The sequence below is a fragment of the Natator depressus genome, chromosome 11, assembly GCF_965152275.1.
Source record: "Natator depressus isolate rNatDep1 chromosome 11, rNatDep2.hap1, whole genome shotgun sequence".
Classification (NCBI taxonomy): domain Eukaryota; kingdom Metazoa; phylum Chordata; order Testudines; family Cheloniidae; genus Natator; species Natator depressus.
This window is the reverse complement of record NC_134244.1, coordinates 12896432-12917332: the sequence shown is the minus strand read 5'-3', so window position 1 is coordinate 12917332 and position 20901 is coordinate 12896432. Positions and strand designations below refer to the sequence as shown.

Here is a 20901-nt window from a genome sequence, read left to right as displayed (position 1 = left end):
TCCAATAGTGGCATGTTTGTGTTGTTATGGACAAAAATTGTACTGTTGCGGCCTCCAACCTGACAGACACTTTCTCACTCTGACCTGAATTCCTACTTCTGTGCATAGAACAGGAAGTGATGAAACCAGTTCAAGCGGAAGCAGAGTTTTGAATCTGCTAGTTTAATTTCTATTACACACCCTACAAACAATGTGGATGCTATGTAGAATCAGAATCATACTGACTGTTCTCATGGGACATAGTACGTTTTTTGCAGAGCCAAGATGGGATTTTGAACATTCTAAAAAGTTGAAAATTTGGAAATGGTTTAGAAAAGAGAGAGAAGAATGATTCAAGTTCAGGAAAACCTGCCTTAAAGTCAGAGATGTAAGAAGTTCAATCAGTGTAGCTTATCTAAGAGAAATTAAAGAGATGATTTGATCACAGTCTACAAGTAACCACCCTGGGGAATAGGCTTCTGATGGTATATTGCTCTTTAATCTGGCAGAAAAATGCATAAGAGCTAATGATAGAAGATGAAGCTAGAAAAATTGACTAAAAGTAAAGTGCACATTTTTAACTGTGAGAGTATTAACCATTGGAAAAACTTACCCAGGGAGGTGGTGGATTCTCCCTCGCTTGAAGTATTTAAATCAAGGCTGGGTGTCTTTCTAAAAGATCTGTGATAACTCAAACAGAAGTCATGGGCTTGACCCAGCAATTATTGGGTGAGGTTCTTTGGCCTGTATTACACAGGAAGTCACATTAGATGGTCATAATGGTCCCTTCTGGCCTTAATAACTATTAATTTTCTTTACAGTTAATAAATATGCATAAGAGTATGTGGTGTGTGTCATAATATGTAGTAAGATTTGTTTTTCTTGGCTGCTGTGTGTATCACTTTGCAGATCTAACAGAGAACAGCCATATGAGCAAAGTCATCTGATTCTAGACATGGGGACTATATCCCTTTGTAGTGACTCTAAGAAAAGACAAAGCTGTATTTATGTGTTGGAACCTGAAAATGAAATTCCTCTTCTGAGGAACTTACATTCTAAATGAGACTTTACACAACAAGGGTTTGATGGTAAACACTAGGAGAACAAGGGTTGCAACACTGAAAGATGTAATGAGGTAAAATAATTTTTGTTTGACTTTGGATTTAAAAAAGATACCTTGGAAGTTTGTAGACACTGTTCATAATGAAGACCTGGGTAAAGGTTGGTACTGGAAGATCCTGACTAAAGCCTTGATCCGGCAAAGCACTTAAGAACAAGAGTAATTCCATTGGGGTTATTCACATGCTTAAAGTTGAGCACATGCTTAAGTGCTTTGCCGTGGCCATGGTCTGCAAGTGGGAGGCATTTGAAGGAGGGGAGTGAGATTCCATGGCACATGGGGTCAGCAAGGAGATTCCAGGCACAGTGGTGATGCATGGAAGAAGTCACTGAACAGCTTTGTTGTAGAAGGAGACCTGGCAGAGCACAGATCTGCTTGAGTCCAATAGTCTCATTTGCAGTAAACTCATTCCTGTCCTCCAGCCAAACTGAATTGTGGCTTTTGTGGGGATGAATGCTGCAGATGTTAGAACCCACAGGATCTTTAGTATGCTGTAATCCACCTCCCCTATCCTGAATCTTTGCGTTCAATTGAAACAAGGCTTTGTTGTGCTTTGATTAGCAATGGAAAAGCCGTTCTAGCATTTAGGCTTTTCATGCACCAGATGGCAGGATGGCTCATTAGGGGGAAGCAAATGATAGGGTGTTCAGATCAAGTACAGTTCAAACCAAAGCACTACACTGTTCCCAGACCATGTATTGGAAGGATGTGACTGGACAGAACTCAGACTAGTGGCATTGCTGCAGTCCTGCTTCCCAAAGAGCGCTGAGATCTGCAATGGGAACTCAGCTACTGTCTGGAAGCAATGTGGAGAGATGCAGGGAGGAATCAGTTGAGGTGTCTTTTGCTGGAGATGCATTATTAGCTCCCAGCAAACAGCTCAATCAGTGGGATTATGCTTTCTGTGTTGCTGCATGCGAAGTGATAAACACTTTTATGAGGCTGATTAACAGCCAACGCAAATCAGCAGTGTCTGATCACCAAAGAAGCTTTTTACTGCAGACGTGCGTCATGTTAATGTGATCCCTGTTACACAATGGGATTAAAAAGCAATGAGACAACGGTAAATACGTGTTTAAAAATTCACTCCAAAGGGAGCGTTTGCAAGTGCTGGGCTGCCCTTTTTCAGGTTTCGAAGACGAATCAGCTTGGGAGTGGGCCAGAATAAGGTGCTGAGTAGGAATGGGTTTAAAGAGCAAAGAACTGTTGGAGGGCAGGTCTTGAAGTGGAATAACATTTTTGAGGAAGGAGTGATGGGATGAGAGGCTCACAGGGCCCGATCCTGTACCCCTAACATAAATAAAACTCCCATGGGTGTTTTATCTGCTCAAGGAGTACAACGTCGAGTTAAGAAAAGAAAAGATGGTTTTGTGGTTGGACGTCAGGGGCTTGAAGTTGTGCTCTTAGTTCTGCCAGTGACTTCCTGGGTGACCTTGTGCAGACCATGTTCCTGAGTTCTAATCCTGGCTCTGGCACTTACTTCCCCTGTGGCTTTGGTCAAGTCACTTGACCTCTTTGTACCTTCTTTTTTGTAAAAATGGGGAAAACAGTGCTTTCCTACCGGGTGGGTAGGATGGGATGGGAGGGAAGTATGTGGTAAATCATTCATGTTTGTAAAGCACTGTGAGATCCTGGGATGGAAGGTCTTCCAGAAATGTCAAGTATTAATTATTTGAAGGGCTTGGGTTGTTTTTGCAGACTAAATATGGCTGAATATTTTTAACACAAGTCTTGTCTACACAAAAAGTTATGCCACTTCAACTCTACTGGTATAGTAAAAGCTGGAGATGCTGTTAGCCCAGTAAAAAAGTGCTTAACCAGCTATAGTTTATTCCCCCATATGGTAAAAAAATCACACTCCTAACTGAAATAGTTATACTGGTACAAAATCTGTATGTGGACCAGGCCTCAAGCAGCAAAGTTTTGGGGTTCTCATTCAAGGTATGCTTTAGTCAAACACAAGTTATTGGGCTCAAAGCAGGGGAACCTGGGTGAAGTTCAGTGACCTGTGATATACGGGAGGTCAGATGTGATGGTCTAATGCTCCCTTCTGGCCTTAGGGTTCACTCTCCTAGATTTCAGAGTAGCAGCCATGTTAGTCTGTATTCGCAAAAAGACAAGGAGTACTTGTGGCACCTTCGAGGCTAACCAATTTATTTGAGCATAAGCTTTCGTGAGCTACAGCTCACTTCATCGGATGCATCCTGTCCCAGAGTTTCAGTTTGAAACTTGAGCTCCGCACACCTTTTCCTATTTAAGAGCCTGAATCTGTGAGTTGTAGATCACTCAATGCCTCCTGAGGTCGGTTCTGGTGTTGTTACTGAAATCTGTTCCTATTGAAGGAGAGTTTTACTGTGCCTTTCCATTTAAATAAGTGCAAACGGCTGCTGCAAGCTGTCTAATGGAGCAACAAGCTGTGTGATACTCTGTTTAACATTCAAAGAGTAATTAATCTTTATGTACAAGCAGCAGGCTAGCTGCCTCGGAAATATTGTTCCATCAAGCCCCGTGTAAGTTTTCTAATGATTAGAAACTTTCCAGACCCACTGGGGTTTTTTTTTTTCTCTTTCCTTACACTTACTGGAGCACTGCAGAAAAGTCTGTGCTATAAATTAACTTGTATGCTTCTAAAAGTCAGCAGTGACATTGTCCTGATGTTTTAGGGCTTAGTTCACTCCATTCAACCTGTACTGTACACACCCAGGGATCTGCTATGGGCTTTACTCTTTTTTTTTTCTCTCTCTCTCTTTTGCAGCCAGGATGTTTTTTCTTGCTTTTTTATTGTTCCAATGACCTAGCAGCTCCACTTTGGTGGAGTCTTGCCAGTCAACTTCCTCTCCCAGCCGTCTGACAGACTCCAGCAGCACTGCCCTCAGAAGGGAGCAAAAATTAAAATGACAGCAAAATAGATCTCTAAAGGGCTTTTCTCTTTCCTCAGCTGCTTAGGGCCTGAAGCATTGATGCTGCCTTCCAGCTAATGAAAATGTCAAGGGAACTTTAAAAAATGTGTGTGAGGGGGAGGAATTGGGTGGTCGACTTCTTTGTTGTGCTTCATTATAAAAGAAAGGCCTGAAAGATTTTTGAAAATAAATTGAAATCTTGCTAGTATTTACCATTAGAAATTGAGGTCTTTTACATGCTGTGGGTGGCTGGGGAATTATTAGGATCACATAGCAGAAAGTGAAACCTGATTAACTGAGAAGGGAAGGGAATTTTTGTTGTTGTTATTATTCATAGTATTTAGAAGATTTTTTTCTGTTTCTTTTTATTAACAGTTATTTAACTAAACCATTGAGAGAGAAGCTCCATTTCAGTAAGGAATTGGCACCCCTGTGCCTTCAGTGAAGGGCCGAGAAAAGTCCCCAATAAACATCTCTGATTCCTCCAAGAAGTTCTCCAACAACAACAGTAGGGAAGGCCAGACTTGGCATTCCTGAGATTTCTAAGGTGAAAAACCAGAAAACAAAACTCCTTTAGGCTTTTTTTCAATCTATCACAGGCAAATATAACGGACAAACCCCCTCCCGCCCCTTTCTCCCCCTCTTTTTCAAGTTTCTCCTCACCTCTCCTGCCATCTTATATCCTACCCTTATATTTTAAGGACTCACCAAAAGGGACAAGCTGTGAGCCTCAGTGATTCAATCACAGACTCCTATAGCCTTTTTTTCCCCCATGTAAAGCTTGATTGCTGGATGGCAATTGCTACAGAGAAAAGATTCCCTTGGGGTTTTTGTTTGGCGTGTTCTGTTTTTCTGAGCAGAGGCAATGAGAGCAGTGCTTGAGTGACTGGCATAGGTGCCTCATGCTGTGCGGCTCCACTGCCTATCTGACTAGTGTGTTTTCAATTTCCTGATATCCGTGGGAGGGAAAAATGGAAGGTGTTCTCAGTACATTTGTTATTCTAGAGCTAGGGTAAGTGCTTATTATTGTTGTTATGTATTGGTATTGTGGTAGCGCCTAGGAGCTCCAGTCATGGCCCAGGAGTCCATTGTGGTAGGTGCTGTAGGTGGGCATTGCTGGGCTGGTTGTCCTAGTATTAGTCTTGGACAGTTATAATTATCTTCTTTGGAGGAACCTATGCAAGATATGGGCCAAATTTCCCACTTAAGAGACTGGGAACTGCTTGAGGTTCCACCTGGTTGGTCTTTTTAGAAGTGGGAAAAGTTTCACTACCCTTGAGGCCAGGGAAAGTTTCAGCCTCCAAACCCCATGCACCCCCAAGATTCTTCGGAGGTCTGGGCCATCCATGAAGAGGACATGCGTCTCTATAACACTTCCAAGCTCCAGCATGTGCCAGTGACGTCCATATGCAGTGGTGCTGCTGGTCATAGTGGGGATCACAGTGTTTATGCTGAGCCAGCTAGCGTGAGCTCGCACAGGGGTGCCCTGCAAGGTTAAGTTGAGGGATCTACAGCATAAAGAGCGGTTGTACCCTCCTACCCCTTCCAAGGGAGACTTCTGTGAGCGAAGACAGAGGGGGAGTGTGCTGTGGAGCCAGCGCTGGGCAACAGTCTGGATTTGCTGTTTTGTTGTCTCCTCTGCTTGTGAAGGCAGAGAGGGGTGGGTGGGTGAAATGGGTGCAATGGGAGAACGTAAAGTCTGTTGTCAGTGCATCTGTTCCTTGTCCCGTAACTCGCTGGAGACACACAGTAGCTCTCTGGGGGATAGAATGTGTAGAGAGGCTTAGTTCAAATGCTGAACAGAAACAAAACCATGTTGGGGATACTGGACACTGAGTGATACTTAATGTGTTTCCCTGAAGATGCTGAATTTTAAAAAATAGCTGTGCACGGATGGAAAAATGGTGGCCTGCTAGAACCTGGGTTTGCTGGCCTCCAAGACCCAGTGCAAGCCCCAGCTGTTTTCTCATGCAGTTGCTTGAGATTGGATGGGATACCAGGGATGTTCTCAGGAAGAGGGAGTCTGGAGATGATGTTTTTTGATGCTGCCCTCCATTGTGGCATTGTTACTGCCATTCATGGTTGAGAGAGACTGCGGGACTTGCCTATTGATTCTGGCTAGTGTTAGCAGGATATTTCCTAGAGATTATGTTCTTCAGTCCCTTGCCCATTTATAAATATCAGTAGAAATAATGAAGAGGTGAAATGTATGTTGCAACCCCCCCTTTAAACTCTTCTGGTGGCTAGTGCACCACACAAAGGCCCCTTTTGAAGGAATGATATCAACATGTTTATACTGAACTGACCAGTTTAAAGCATGAAAAGGGGGTTTTTTTTATGCTTCAGATTTTTTCTCAGTGCTGTTTCAGGGTAAGGACAAGGAAGGAAACTGAAAATCCCACAGAGCCCTGGACAGTCCAGATTTAGGGCTGTAGCTTTTGTTCATACAAACTCGCTTGGCTCCCAAATGGCCTCCACCCATAATCATTACATCCGCAGCAGTGTTTCAAAACATGACACAGAGCCATTTTCCTGGTGGCTGATAAAGACACAAGCAGAAGTATGTGCCACCTAGTGAGACTGGACAGATTCAGCAAGTCGATGGCTTGCTCTGGTCTTTATTGATCCTTCCTGGCCTAATCTGAGTCCTAAAGTTTTCCTGCAGCTGGCAAGGAGCTTTCTGTGTTTAGATTTTTTTTTCTCTGTCTCTCAGTCTGATGCTGAGATTATGTAGTTGAACAGATGGGAGCTTTACAATTACAGCTTCTCTTTCTCATGAGAGATCTACTTAAGTATGCTTCGTCCCAGAAAGGCGCAAAACATCACCTTATTCTTCTCATACAATAACTTAACACAGCTGCACCGTACAATGAGCCTGTCCTTCCACTGCTAAATGTTACCTTCTCTTCTCAAATGAGCTGTGAAGGGAAGATTAACAATCAGGCATGTGGGGGGAAGTAACTGCTGTACATGATGGAAACTGAGTTAAGGGTGGTTGTTTCCTAGAATTGGGTGACTAGGATATTATCTTTTATCAATTTTTGCTGATAAATTATTAACTCCAGTTTAATTTTGCTCCCTGGTTAGAGGGGATCATTTCTTCACTTCTAGAGGTTAAATTAGGAAATCCCTTCTAGAGAAGAATGGAGAATACTTCTCAGTTCAGTGAACATGACATAAATGGATAGATCAATTCATGTTGCATGGTTTGTACAGGTGTTAGCCCTGGCACTGTGGTCAAATTTCAGCTCAGGTGATCCCATTCTTGCCTTTTAACCCCCCTGCAATTTCAAAGGTATACAATATTCTTCTTCTATTATTAATATTCTTCTAAAATATATGTCATGTCGCAATTTAACAGCAGCGGTGTTCCACCCCAAGCTGCCTGCATTTCAGTGAAGGGACCCCTGTTTTAGGGCCTGCTCCTTTTGAAATCAGTTTGGGATTTGCTGTTGACGTCCCTGGGAGCAGGGCTGGGCTGTTCACTTGTCAGCCTCTATAAACTAAACAAGGATAAGCCTGTGTAGTACTTGGCTGGGTGACCTCCAGGAATAATCCTTGGGTGCTCAAGGGACTGCTGTTGGTGATTAAGTGTCTGTCTGACTCAGTATTGTACTAATGTCTTAGGGGATGAGGTGCTGTCTTTCAGTTCAGATATAAAACCAAGGAGCTGATGGAAGATCCCATGCAAGGGTAGAGGTGTGGACCCTCAACATCCTGGCCAAATTCCAGTATGGATAGTTACATTTGGCCTACCTAAATTCCCCCTGTAGTTCAGATTGGATATTGCCTCCTTCATTTCCTGTCCTAAAACTGTTCTGTAGTGTTCCGCACCAGAGGGGACTGCATTTCACTGGTGAGCCAAGCAGCTTACTTGTGGGAAGCAGCCTGCCACAGGGGAGCAGGTGCAGGGCTGGGACTTCGGAGACCTGCGTTCTAGTTTTGGTTCTGCCATGGATCTGCTGGGTGACCTTAGGCAAGTCACTTGCCCCTCCCTGTGTCTCTCTCAGGCTTGGCCAGCTGGCTTGTAAAAGTTGTGCCAATTGCACATGCTATGTGGGTCTGCTCTGCCCACCCCAGCTCATGAGGTATGGCAAAGGCAAAGCCAAGCAAATTACCTGCCATGATAGAGAGTCTGAATAAAAAAGATTAGTCCACCTCTGTCAATACTGGGTGTGAATAATAGTAAAGAAGCAGAGAAGTTAAACTGTGCTGAAGTTAGAGATGATGCACAGGCAAAATTTTCATCCTTGCCCGCCTCCAGCCCACCACAGGGAGCGTCTGCCATGCTGTCCAGAGTGCAGTATGGTAGGCCTGATGCAACAGGAGGTGGAAATCCTACTCTCTCTACTCCCCGTTCAAGGCCTTTAGGTCACAACTGTGCCCACCATTAGTAACCATGTGCTTTGTGACAATCGGCTTGAATGATGTCCATTGATATAGTTGGTGTTGGTCCTGCTCTGAGCAGGGGATTGGACTAGATGACCTCCTGAGGTCTCTTCCAACCCTATGATTTTATGAAAACATTGTGATTAGCTTTTAGCTTAACAACCAGTTCCACAGTGGCACAGTTTACATGTGATATGAGCCTCAAGGATGAAGAGAACTTTGGGTCTGTAAGCAGGGAGAGACCGGGACTGTGATGCTGACACAAAGTAGGGCCTCACTGGCGCAGGGGAAGGAATAAAGTCCAGCTATGTTATATAGAAATACTTTTCACGTGTCTGCATGTGTTTGAAGACTTTCATAAGCTGGTTACAGAGCAAGGCTGAAAACAGCAGACACCAGGGCTGAAAAATCTGCTGGAACTCGATCTGTTTATACTGGACCGGTTATAACTGCGCTGTGAATAAGTAGCATACTTTTTGTGCTTACAAAGAAAAAGTAGCACTTAAGATTAGATATGTCTGGTAAGCATCATTGCTAGTCCTATAGTTCCAACTGGAAACAAAGACACTGATGCTGCAGGTGGTGCGACAATTTCACGTGACCACTAAAATTTTTGTCTTGACAGCTGTGGCAGCGTAGAAGGAGTTTATTTTTTAAATCAAAGGGAACAGCTTAGCATGTGACAAAATCTTAAGTGACAAAACTGTACCTGATCTATGGGACTGCTTATAGTCTAAATCTTCAATGGATCTGAAGAGACCAGATGGTCCTGTGTTTATTTTATTTTGCAAGATGTTTGGGTCTGGGTCATTCCGCACAAGCGGAGGGTCATGTTTGAAGACCAGTTTCTGCAAGGGAGTCAACAACAATCTGATTGTAATTGTCTCACATCTCTGATTGACTTGACGGCTGTGTAATGAGCCCAGATCATATATTCCTTGCTAGGGACTCAGCCGTCATTGCAGATTTTTGTCATGTTTGATTCTTTCATTCTGTCTTGGGTGTCCTTATTGCAAAATGTGGGCCAGATTTTCAAACGTAACTGAGTAAACTGTGCCCTCAAAACCAGGTAACTGAGCCTGCATTGGCATGCTTTCTTCCTCCTTCGCTCATGCAGCTGCACATACTTTGTGGGCAAAATTGAAAGTGCGATTCTGCTCTGAAAATGGCACCTTCTTACTCAGTGGAGCTGCTCCCTGGCTGTATTCAGAGTTAGATCTACTGACTTGAGTGACTAAGACAAGTTTTTTACTCCCTTTTTATTCCTGTTTGCCCTGCAGAGCCAAATTAGTGTAAGGAAAGCAAACTGAATTATATCCCGGGAGAATGAATTGGATTCTGTTCTGACTTGCACACCATCAACTGAGCTGTGAAGTTCCAAGAATAGTATTGGATTCTGCCCTCCTTGAAGGTGGTGGCATTGCACAGGTGTTAGTGAGGGCATAATTTGAAGACGGTGGAGCTTCACAGGTGTAGCAGGCCATTTATCACTGGTGATGTTGCAAACAGGAAAGAACCCAGATCCCAGGGTAAGTTTGCTGAGCAAGCAGCTAAAAAAACCACATCCGTCTTTTTACTTTTAAACTGATGACATTTGATCAGGAGTCACTGAGAGACCATAAGTATGGAACCCCAGGCTGTCCTTTTTTACAGAATTAATTTTAACAGCAGAGCTGCACTCTAGGCACCTGAATTTGGCCTGAATTATATTATTGCTCTGTGCAATCTGCCTGAATGTATCACAGTATATACGTTAGTGTGCCCTTCTGACGGTTCAGTGACAAGTTACTCAATAGTCTGGGAAGGTAAATCTTGCTCTATCAGTATTTAGCCCCAGAAGGCTTTTTCAGTGTCTGTTACTTTACATTTATTGTATAGAGCAAAAATGGATGCGAGAGCTCATCTCAGTGTTTCACCAGCAGGGTGATCTGCTATTTCACATCTGAAAGCTTTTAGGGACAGATGGATGCAGAGAAGAATTTGGTGCCCCTTCCACAAACACACCCACATTTTTGAGCCTCAGCCCCGCTACACAAGGACAGTCTGGGTATTGACTTGCAAATAAAATGCCAAGCCCGACCCCCTCTGCTTCAGAATCCCTGTATCCAAAAGGGCCGCAGCAACAAGCAGCTTGTTAAAGGGGAGTAGGCTTGGCTTGTTGTGACTGTGCTGGATACAAGAATTCTGTCTGGATATTGGCTTGAAGAATGGAACTGGGACAATTGGTGCTTATTTGCATGGGAGTAACAGCTGAATGCATAGTCTTTCATCAGCTGATGTCAAAGCACATGAGCGACTCTGCCAAACTCTTGTTGTTGTTTGTGCTCAGCATTATGTAAACATATTATTATTTTATTCATATTACTGTAGTATCTAGGAGCCCTATTCATAGACCAGGCCTCCATTGGGCTAGGAACAAAAAGATAGTCCCTGCCCCACGTGATTTACAATCTGTATTAGAAACAAAGTGCCTACTACAAAGTACTTACTATCTAAATCAAATACTTTCCATCTCCCTCTCTCTTCTTGCTGCGTTCACATTGAAACTGCTGTATTTAAGAGAGATCATATCAGCCAGGAAATGCAGCCACCTCTGGTGTGGCAGGCTCACCGCAATCCTACATGACATTTCTGGGAAGATGATTAAGAATACGTACAAGGTTAAAAATGAGGTTGAATTGCCCCCCTGGAATTTAACCAGGGCCTGGCAGTAAACACGCCTGCTCTTGTGAAAAGTGCTAGGCCGGGGAATACAGGAAAGGCGAGCAGGGTTTCCCTCTTAGCAGCATGATCTTTGGTGGAGTCTGGATGATCCCACTTCTTTCTCCATGATTGTCAGTTACCTTGTTCTGAGGTGCCCAGTAGTCAGTAATTGGGAGTGGGATGATGACACAGGATATGCTATAGCTTTGTGAATCCCAGTGCTGCTGGATGTGGAGGGGGAGAAGCAGGTTTTCATCCCCTAGATTTTTCCTCATTTATTGGAATGCTGCAGACCCACTCCCTCACTGCTTCCTACCCGTCTGAAGATGGAGAAACAGGCTAGCTAGTTTGCCGCACTCCCCACACAGGAGCCAAAAAGGGTTTGGGAATTTCAGGCTGCTCTCCTAGAAAATTGCTTATGGTAATCAGCAAAGACTGAGTGGGCTTTTTGTTTTGTTTTAGTTTACAGTGAAGCCGGCAGATTTGGCATTTATATAGATTTGGGGGGTTATTTGAACACAAAACATTACTGAAGCCTCAGGGGCTGCAAACTTAGATTAACTGAACTCATGTGTTTTGGTTCATGAGATCAACATGAACTGAAATCCTCATGTTTCCTACAGCCGTACATATACGCTTGGCAGAATTTAATTTTAATGTTGACAGTTACTATTGGTAATATTGACGTTTATTGATAAGCATTTTTTCAATGTTTATTGGTTTTAAATTTTCACAGTTGCAGGAAATGATGCGGAGGTCAGTTAATAATTATTTAATGACAGGAGATTCTGAGACTCAGAAATAAGTTAAAGCTTTATAACTGTTAAAACACAAATTATCTACAAGAGATGGTCAAAATAGACAAAGTAAATATCCTTAAATCAAACTCCAATAAGTTCTCAAGCAGCATTTTTCTTTCTTGGCCTCTCTGAAATTTTGATTACTACAAATGGAAATGGTTTTTTTTGTCGGTTTGTGTACATTGAAATCAACACTTGATGACATTTACTGATAAAAGTCTGATGCTTCCAAGCCCCCACCCACACTCTCTCTCTCTCTCTCTCTGTCTCTCTCTATGTATATTGTGTGTGTGTGTGTGTGTTTGTGTGTATAAGCCTGACTTCCACAAACTGCTCACTGCAGTTATAGTTAAGCACTGTGGTCAGAAAAGTATTGGGCTATGGAGTAGTACTAGGCTAAAACTACAATGCCAGCATACAGACTTACTGGGGTCAGCAGTATTTGCTAATACTGTAATGCAGTGGTCCCCAAACTGTGGGGCATGTCCCCTACTGGGGCACAGAGGAACGTTTGTTGGGGGGGGGGGACCCACCGTCGGGCCAGGAGCCAGGAGTGGTCCGGGCGAGCCCTCATAGGGAGGGAGCGCCACCCAGGCCCACTCTGCCCCTAGCTCCACTCCAGCCCCAGGTCTGGCCTCGGCCACTGGCTCCTGGCCCCACTCCCGGCCGTGGTTCCACTCCTGACCGCAGCCCCAGCTGAGGCCCTGACTAGGGTTGCCAGTCCTCCAGGATTGCCCTGAAGTCTCCAGGAATTAAAGATTATGTCATGTAATGATATTTCCAGGAATTCATCCAATCAAAGTTGGCAACCCTAGCCATGACTGCCCCAGCTGCAATTCCGGCCCTGACTGTGGCCCCGCTCCCAGCCACACCTCTGCTCCCGGCCTCGGTCATGGCCCCTGGCTCCCAGCCTCAACTGTGGGCCCAGCCACGGCCCCCGGTCCCAGCTGTGGACCCACTCCCGGCTGCAACCCCCGGTTCCCAGCCGCAGCCCCCAGCTCCAGGCTCAACTGTGGGCTCGCTCCTGGCTGAGGCCCCAGCGGCAGCACCAGCCCCGCCCCTGACCGCGGCCCTCTACTGCAGTCCTGCTTCTAGGAGGGAGGTGCAGACCAGGTAAGGGGGGTGTGGACAAAAATGTTTGGGGACCACTGCTGTAATGGAACCAAGAAGCTGACTAATGAACAGCCACTTCAGTCCTTTTTTAGGAGCAGATTTGTAAAGTTATGTAGGGGCCTAAAGATGCAGGTAGGTGCTTTTGAAAATCTCAGGGTGCCTAACTCCCATTGGTTTCCTGGGGGCTGTGTAGTCTCTGGGTGCAGGGGGCATGGTGCAGAGCTGGCTCAAATTTCTCACACTAGAGTCTGGCACAGGGAGGAGGAGTGAAAAGCAAAGATGCTCACAACTCTTTTTGCTTCTCTATGGATGCCCCCTCCCCACCTGATGCTGCCTGGGAACACAGCTTTTGCAGCCTGTCAGAACTGGCCAGCAAGGAGTGGTCCGAGTCAAATCTGAATGGCATCCAAAACCAGATGGGACCTATTTTCCAGTTTGGACACAGTCAGATCACAGCCCAGTTCTCCTGAGATTTCCATTATCCACAATGGCTGAAATTTGTTTCGGGAGATTTCTTCTACTTAGGGACGAAGTCTCTCCAGAACAACTTGTTAGGTTTTGGTGCTGGGCCTCAAACCTGGGCCTGAATGATAGCCCTGAATCAGCCTTGAGTGCCAGAAGAAATCTAATCTAGCTCTGAATGCCACCTTCTCTCTGAATACAACCGTACCTGTTCAAAGTGACACACCAGCAGTAGAATGCTTGTACTACGTTGAAAATGTTTTCAATTACGAACTTCAAAAGTAAGTCTGGTCAAAAAGTAAAATAGGGCAGGATGAATGTTTTTGATATTTTCCAATAGATGACTTTTTTTTTTATTGACATTGTGATGGAAAAACAGGCTAAAAATTTCTCCAAAATCTTGTCTCATTTTTTGACCTCGTACAGAGTGGGTGAAATTTTTGACATTTGAAAATATGACTATTTTTAATTGAAGTTTCAAATTCTGATGAGGAGCAGGGAAGGATGACATATTTGGGGGGAAATTTAAAGAAAAATTACATCTCATTTTCCTATTAGCCTTACTGAATAGTTTTCACTGACTTATTTCAATTTCCCCTCGATCACTGTCTTTTTCAGACTTTGAACAGAATGTGATTGAAATTGCTGCACACATCTAGTTGATCACTACACGTTATGTAGATTTAACTGTTGAAGCCACTTTCAGAAGTAATCGTCATAAAATGATCCCACTTATCCTCAGAGAACATTAGAGGCGCTATTGTGATAGCTAGGATTCACTTCATGGCAATAACTAATTACACTTTCCCCTGATTGCTCACTTTCATCTACAGACCTCAAAGGGATGTACAAAGATAGGTCAGCACTATGATTATCAGACTGTTTCACAGGTGGAAAATAGAGATTAAGGCCCTGCTATACAAGAGTTCCCATCAACCCAGAGTGCTTCATTTTTGGGGTGCCCAATATGGGGTACCCAGTCTGACATTTAGAGATACAGAGAAGCAACCGCCTCTCTTAACATCAACATTAAAGTAATAGCACACAGCTGTGGTGGAGTGAATTGAGGCTTGAGTAGGGAGACCAATGCTTTGTTTCTGATTCTACGAGAGACAGTGGCCAAAATTTTCTAATGCAGCCCTAATATTTTGGTGTCTCCCTTTTTTGTTGGCTAGATTATACCAACCTCTGACTTTAAAGTACACTTTTCATCTTATTATCCAGGAAGAGAGAAGTTTCTAAACTCCAGTTTTTTAAACCACTGAAATTCATGATAGATCTTCCATTACTAATAGTTGGCTTCCAAGACTAATTGTCCTGGAGGTACCAGCTCTTTTAGGGATTCCAGTTTATAAGTATTCCATCAATAATTTCTTTTTAAGGGATTCATTTTTACTATTTTTAGAGTAATTCCCCCAAACTGTCTCCCAGACAAAGAGAAGGAACCAAATGCAGCATGGCTTACATTGCACAAACTCATTGATTTCTGAATTTGACATCATGGGCTAGATTCTGCTCTCATTTACACTGGTGTAAACCCAAAGAATCTCCATGAATTTCAGCTTAATTACTCCAGATTTCCCCCTGTGTAACAGACATCAGAATCTGACTCTGCAGACTTGGTATTCATGCAGATAAAAAAAATGTCACTTCCCTTTTCCTCCCTTTCAGTCATTGGAAGCGGCTATCAGACACTTAGAAGTTCAGATATTGAAATGAGGACTTCCAGTTCTCCTATGGACAATATGGAGACACTGACTACATTCTCCATAAGTGGAGAGAGGACGTTGCTGTCTATAACAAACAGTGCCATGTCTACAACTGCAACAGAAAGCACCACCTCTTATACAGAAATGATCAGATCTTCAGATTTAACCCAGCACTCCTCTTCAGTAGAGCAGAACAGAAGAAATAGCTCCTCAAGTGAGATGTATTTCACTGAGCCTGGAACGGAGCCTTTGATTGCACATTCTTCTGAGATACCAACCTATTCATCTTCACAAAGTGATCCTCCAGGTGAGTTTTATCATCCATAAGAGCAGTAGTCTTGGTAAACCCCACCCAATACTCTGCACCAAATGTAAGTAATGATTTATAAAGGAATCGTGCCCTGTTGTTGGGTAGCTATATTCTAGGACATTCTTAATTTCAGGGGGTGATTTTTTTTTTAAAGAAAGGTGATCTGTTTTTTTCTGTGAGCTTCTTAGAAGCTTCATTTGTCATTCTTGACCAACCAGTGACATGGAGAGGGAGTCCATTATTGGTAATTTATGTTAACCATACATATGTCTCTAAGTTATTGAGCTCAGCCATCCAACCCTGCTGAATTTCATTACAAACATTAAGGCAACTAACATCTTTGATGGCCTTTCAGGACTGATTCTCATTTACACTAAGGCCCATTACGCAGCTCTGGCAATTGGACAGGGCCGTAGGGTAAATAAAAATCATTTTCTTATTTATAGGCAGAGATCCTGCGTAGAAAGGTTTCAGTCAGTGATTGTTTTCTTAGACCCTTATCCTGAAAACACTTAACTTCTTTATGCACATGTCCCATTGACTGTGACCAGGAGTACAGCGGTGTACATGCTTGAGTTTTTGCAAAAGCAGCAGGGCTATGGGTTTTTTTTTTTTCCCCTACTGATTGAAAAATTCTCACATGTGCTATATGTGTCTGATTACAGCGTTCACACTTAAAAACATGCTTAATTCCACTGGATAATTAGACAATGTCACCCCAGTATTTGCAGTATTCTCTGTGTGAAGTATAGGGAAGTTTAGGTAAGAGTGCAAATACCGTGGCAACTTTAGCTACTTGTATAAGCCAAAATTGGCATGTCTTTAAGAGCTGCCACTGTAGGCGCTGTTAGCACAAAACAATACAAATATTTTAATTCTCCTTATTGTATTTCAGCCATTGGAAGCAGCCACAAGACAGCTAGCATCTGGGATATGGAAAAAAAGACTCCTAGTTCTCATACTGATAGTTTGTACATTTCACCTACATTCAGCAGAGGTGGGGAGAGGACAATACAGTTGCTAACAAACAGCATCACTTCGACTAATTCACTAAAAAGCGCCACTTCTCATTCAGAAATTGCCATGTCTTCAAATCTATCCCACTCCTCAGCTTCTATATCACGGTCTGGAGGAAGTAATAGATCGTCAACTATCGCTGATCTCCCTGAGTCTTCAACAGGGCCTTTACTTATATATTCACCTTTAAAGAGTGGTCTCCCAGGTGAGCTTTACAGTCCGGAGGCTTGTCATTTTACAGTAAAAATATGATAAAATGTCATTTTTTGAAAATATAGGAATAATAGTACTAAGCACTTAGCAATTTTTTTTGAAAATTTAGAGAGGGTTCAAGAATTATTTAATAGCTGTAAAATATGCCTTGCAGTTAAGAGATTTGCAGTAAGAGATTTAAAGAACTCAATCTACTTAGCAAAGATAAGGTTAAGAGCTGACTTGAGCATAATTAGGTATCTGATAGTAGATTCCTCTTTTATTTAGCAGACAAAGGCATAACAAGACCTAGTCGCTGGAAATCAAAGCCAGACAAATTCAAACTGGAAATAACTTGCAGATTTTTACTAGTCAGGGTAATTGAGCATTAGAACAATTTTCTGAGGGGCAGGAGGGATTCTCGTGAAATCTTTAAATCAAGTTTGGAAGTCTTGCTGAAAAGATACGTGCTCTAGCTCCATCACAGGTCATTAAGCTTGATGCAGGAATCGATGCGTGACATTCTATGGCTGTTAAGCAGGCAGTCAGACTAGATCACCATGGTCTTTTCTGGCCTTAGAATCTGAAAAGTGCTTTTCAGCCATAAATCTCATAAAGCTTCAAAAGGATGGGTAAGTATCATTATTCTAATATTACAGATAGGAAAACAGAGGTAGAGAGAGGTTAAATGGTTTGACTGAGGTCACAAAGGAAGTCTGTAACAGAGCCAGCATGCAAACCTAGGCCTCTTGAGTCTCAGTCTTGTTTGCTACCTATTGGAACAAATGGCTTCCTCTGAATTGTGTCCTTTTGTCAGAAATTCACACTAAAGGCCACTCTAGATTTCATGAGTCAATAATATTTTTGTAATGGTTTAGTTATTCTTGGAGATTCTGAAATGCTTTTTTGTAAAGCGTTGTGGGACCTACTGATGAAAAGTGCTATATAAGAGCCAGGCCTGATTAGTAGTTGTACTTCTTGAACAACTAACTGTGGTGGAGAGGGAGGTCATTATCGGTAATTCACACTTTGTGCACTTAGGCCATACATTTAAGAAAGATCCTTTGTACTCAGTCTCCCAGATATGCTGAACTTAATTGCAAACACGCTATGGTATTTTTATTATTTATGATGACTTTTTAAAAATAATTTTTATTCTATTATTTTATATTTTTTGGGATTTACTGTATTGTTCTTTTAGTGCTAACAGTGTGATAGGCCGTCTCCAACAGATGTTGATCATGCAGTCTAAGGCCCTGATCTTGCAAGCTGATCTGTCCCCACCTGAAACTCAGTGACTTCACTGGGGAACCGGTCCACCTGCATGGGTCTGTTTGCAGGGGCAGGGTCTACATGGACAACATACAGACAGGGGAGGGACAAAGGGGAAAATGCAAAAGCAATGCAGTTTGGTGAAGTTCAGTATGCATCTTTGTTCATTGATTTTTTTTTCCTTAACCGATCCTTTAATAGATTTTTAGCAATTATTTTATCAATGGTTATCAATGGTTGGTTGTCCAACTGGGAGAACATATCCAGTTGGATCCCCTTAGGGTCTGTTCTGGGTCCAATAGAATTCAATATTTTCATTAACGACATAGATGATGGAGTGGAGAGTGTGCTTATAAAATTTGCAGATGACATCAAGCGGGGAGGGGTTGCTAGCACTTTGGAGGACAGGATTAGAATTCAGAATGATCTTGATAAACTGGAGAATTGGTCTGAAACTGAGAAGATGAAATTCAATAAAGACAAGTTCAAAGTACTGTCCTTAGGAATTAAAACTCAAATGCACAAATACAAAATGGGGACTAACTGGCTAGGCAGCAGTACTGCAGAAAAGAGTCTGGGGATTAGAGTGGATCACAAATTGAATATGAGTCAACAGTGTGATGCTGCCGCAAAAAAGACAAATGTCATTCTGGGATGAATTAACAGGAGTGTCGTATGTAAGACATGGAAGATAAATGTTCCACTCTACTTGGCACTGATGAGGCCTCAGCTGGAGAGCACTGTGTCTAGTTTTGGGCACCACACTTTAAGAAAGATGTGAACAAGTTGGAGAGAATCCAGAGGAGAGCAACAAAAATGGTAAAAGGGTTAGAAAACATGACCTCAGAGGAAAGATTGAAAGAATTGGGCCTATTTAGTCTAGAGAAGAGAAAACGGAGGAGGGGGGGATCTGATAAGTCTTCAAATAGTAAAAAGTTGTTATAAAGAGGATGGTGTTCAATTGTTCTCCATGTTCACTGAGGGTAGGATAAGAAATAATTGGCTTAGTTTGCAGCAAGGGACATTTAAGTTAGATATTAGGAAAAAATTTCTAACTACAAGGCTGGTTAAGCACAGGAACAGGTTCCCTGAGGGGGCTGTAGAATCCCTGTCATTGGATGTTTTTAAGAACAGGTAGACGAACACCTCTCAGGGATGGTCTAGGTATAGTTAATCTTACCTCAGCACAGGGGGAAGTACTAGATGACCTTTTTGAGGTCCATTCCAGCCCTACATTTCTATGACTCTATGAGTAGACATCTGTCAATACTTGTTGGGTTTCCTCAGTATAAAGGTTTCAGTCAATAATTTCTTTCCATGGTATCATTTATTTTCTCCAAACTGCAAAATTTTCATTTTCCCCGCTGCATACAAACTGTGAATCTGAGTATTATTGGAAGAAAAATTGTCAAAGTGTTTTGACTTATGAGAATGGAATTTTAATATTTCTTTATCCTATTTCAGCCATTGAAGGTAGCCATCAGCCAATTAGCGGCTCAGAGAAAAATATTGCCAGTTCTCACATTGCCAGTACATACATTTCAACTACATCCACCAGAGCTGGAGAGGGGATGTTACAATCTCTAATAAACAGCAGCAGATCTTCTAATGCAACAGGAAGCTCTACTTCTGATACTGAAATGTCCAGCTCTTCGTATTTAACCCAGTCATCATCTATATCTTCTATAGCACTGACCAGTGGAATTAATATCTCCTTGGCTGCCACAGATTTCACAGAGCCTTCAACAGATCCTTTGCTTACACCGTCTCATTCTGCTTCAGAAACTGCTTCCAAAGGTAAGCATTATTAGTCCACTAGCTTGCTGTTTTAAAGTTTTTTAAATTTATTTTAAAAAGCCTTTGTGAACAAAATGCCTAATTATTCTTTTACTAGAGGAGGAATAATATAATATTTTGCACTTATATAGCCTTTTCCCATAGATATCAACAAAATTCACAGCTAGGTATCCATGGTAGGTATCATTACTAGAGCTTGTAGGAAAATGGAGGTGTGGTTTAGATTTTTGGTGGAAAATTTCAACTTTTTGTAGAAAAACTGAAAAGTTTTTGGTTTTCAGGGTTTTGATTTTTTGATACTTAGTCAAAAAATTTACACAGAAAGCTGACACTTTTCATGAAAATTTAATTTAGTCAAAATCCAATTTTCTGTCAAAAAATAGTTTTGACTATCTCTAATCATTACCTCCAGTCATGCAGCAAAGCTGGGATTTGAACCCAAGTCTCCTGAGTGTTTGTCCTTTGCTATATCTGTTGGACCATACTGCTGCCTGTGAACTGAGTCCGGTCATCAGTAATTCAAACTAAAGGCCGTGCTGACTTTGTTGTGTCCACTAAGATTTGTGGTTCTTGGCCAGCTACACTGGAGAAGGAGACTTAATATCCACTTATCCCACCCCTTAGCATCACATGTGTTTTTGAATATCTCTAAGGGTTTGTCTACACCGGGACACTATTACACAGCAAGCCACTAGTTTGCCATGCAGCAATATCCTGTGTGGACAATGCTGTGGTGCACAAATGGTATGTCTACACTGCCATTAAACACCCACAGCTGGCTCGTGTCAGCTGGCTCAGGCTGCTGGGCTGTTTAATTGCGGTGTAGACTTTCAGGCTTGGGCTGGAGTCCAGACTCTGGGACCCCGCAGGGGAGGAGGGTCCCAGAGCCCAGTCTCCAGCTTGAGCCGAAACAGCCTGATAGTCAGAGCCTCACAAGCCGAAGTCAGCTGACACGGTCCAGCTGCAGGTGTTTAACTGAAGTGTAGCCATACCCTAAAAGTTCCAGGAGCATTGGCCATGTCTGCTTGTAAAGTATAGTAAGTCAAAGAATGGTCCAGGACTTCTACTGCATTATAGCAGTGTCCACACTGGATGTTAGCATACAGCAAGTTAGTGCACTATAGAGTCCCACTTTGTC

General features: G+C 42.7%; 1 protein-coding gene across 1 annotated transcript in view; it reads left to right on the top strand.

Annotated features, from left to right (window-relative positions):
* HEG1 (heart development protein with EGF like domains 1) overlaps positions 1 to 20901 on the top strand; it is a 90294-nt gene that overhangs the window by 15461 nt on the left and 53932 nt on the right. The window contains exons 2-4 of the mRNA XM_074967227.1: positions 15138 to 15482; positions 16381 to 16707; positions 19431 to 19763. Of these exons, the coding sequence (XP_074823328.1) occupies positions 15138 to 15482; positions 16381 to 16707; positions 19431 to 19763 (1005 nt within the window). The remainder of the gene's footprint in view (positions 1 to 15137; positions 15483 to 16380; positions 16708 to 19430; positions 19764 to 20901) is intronic.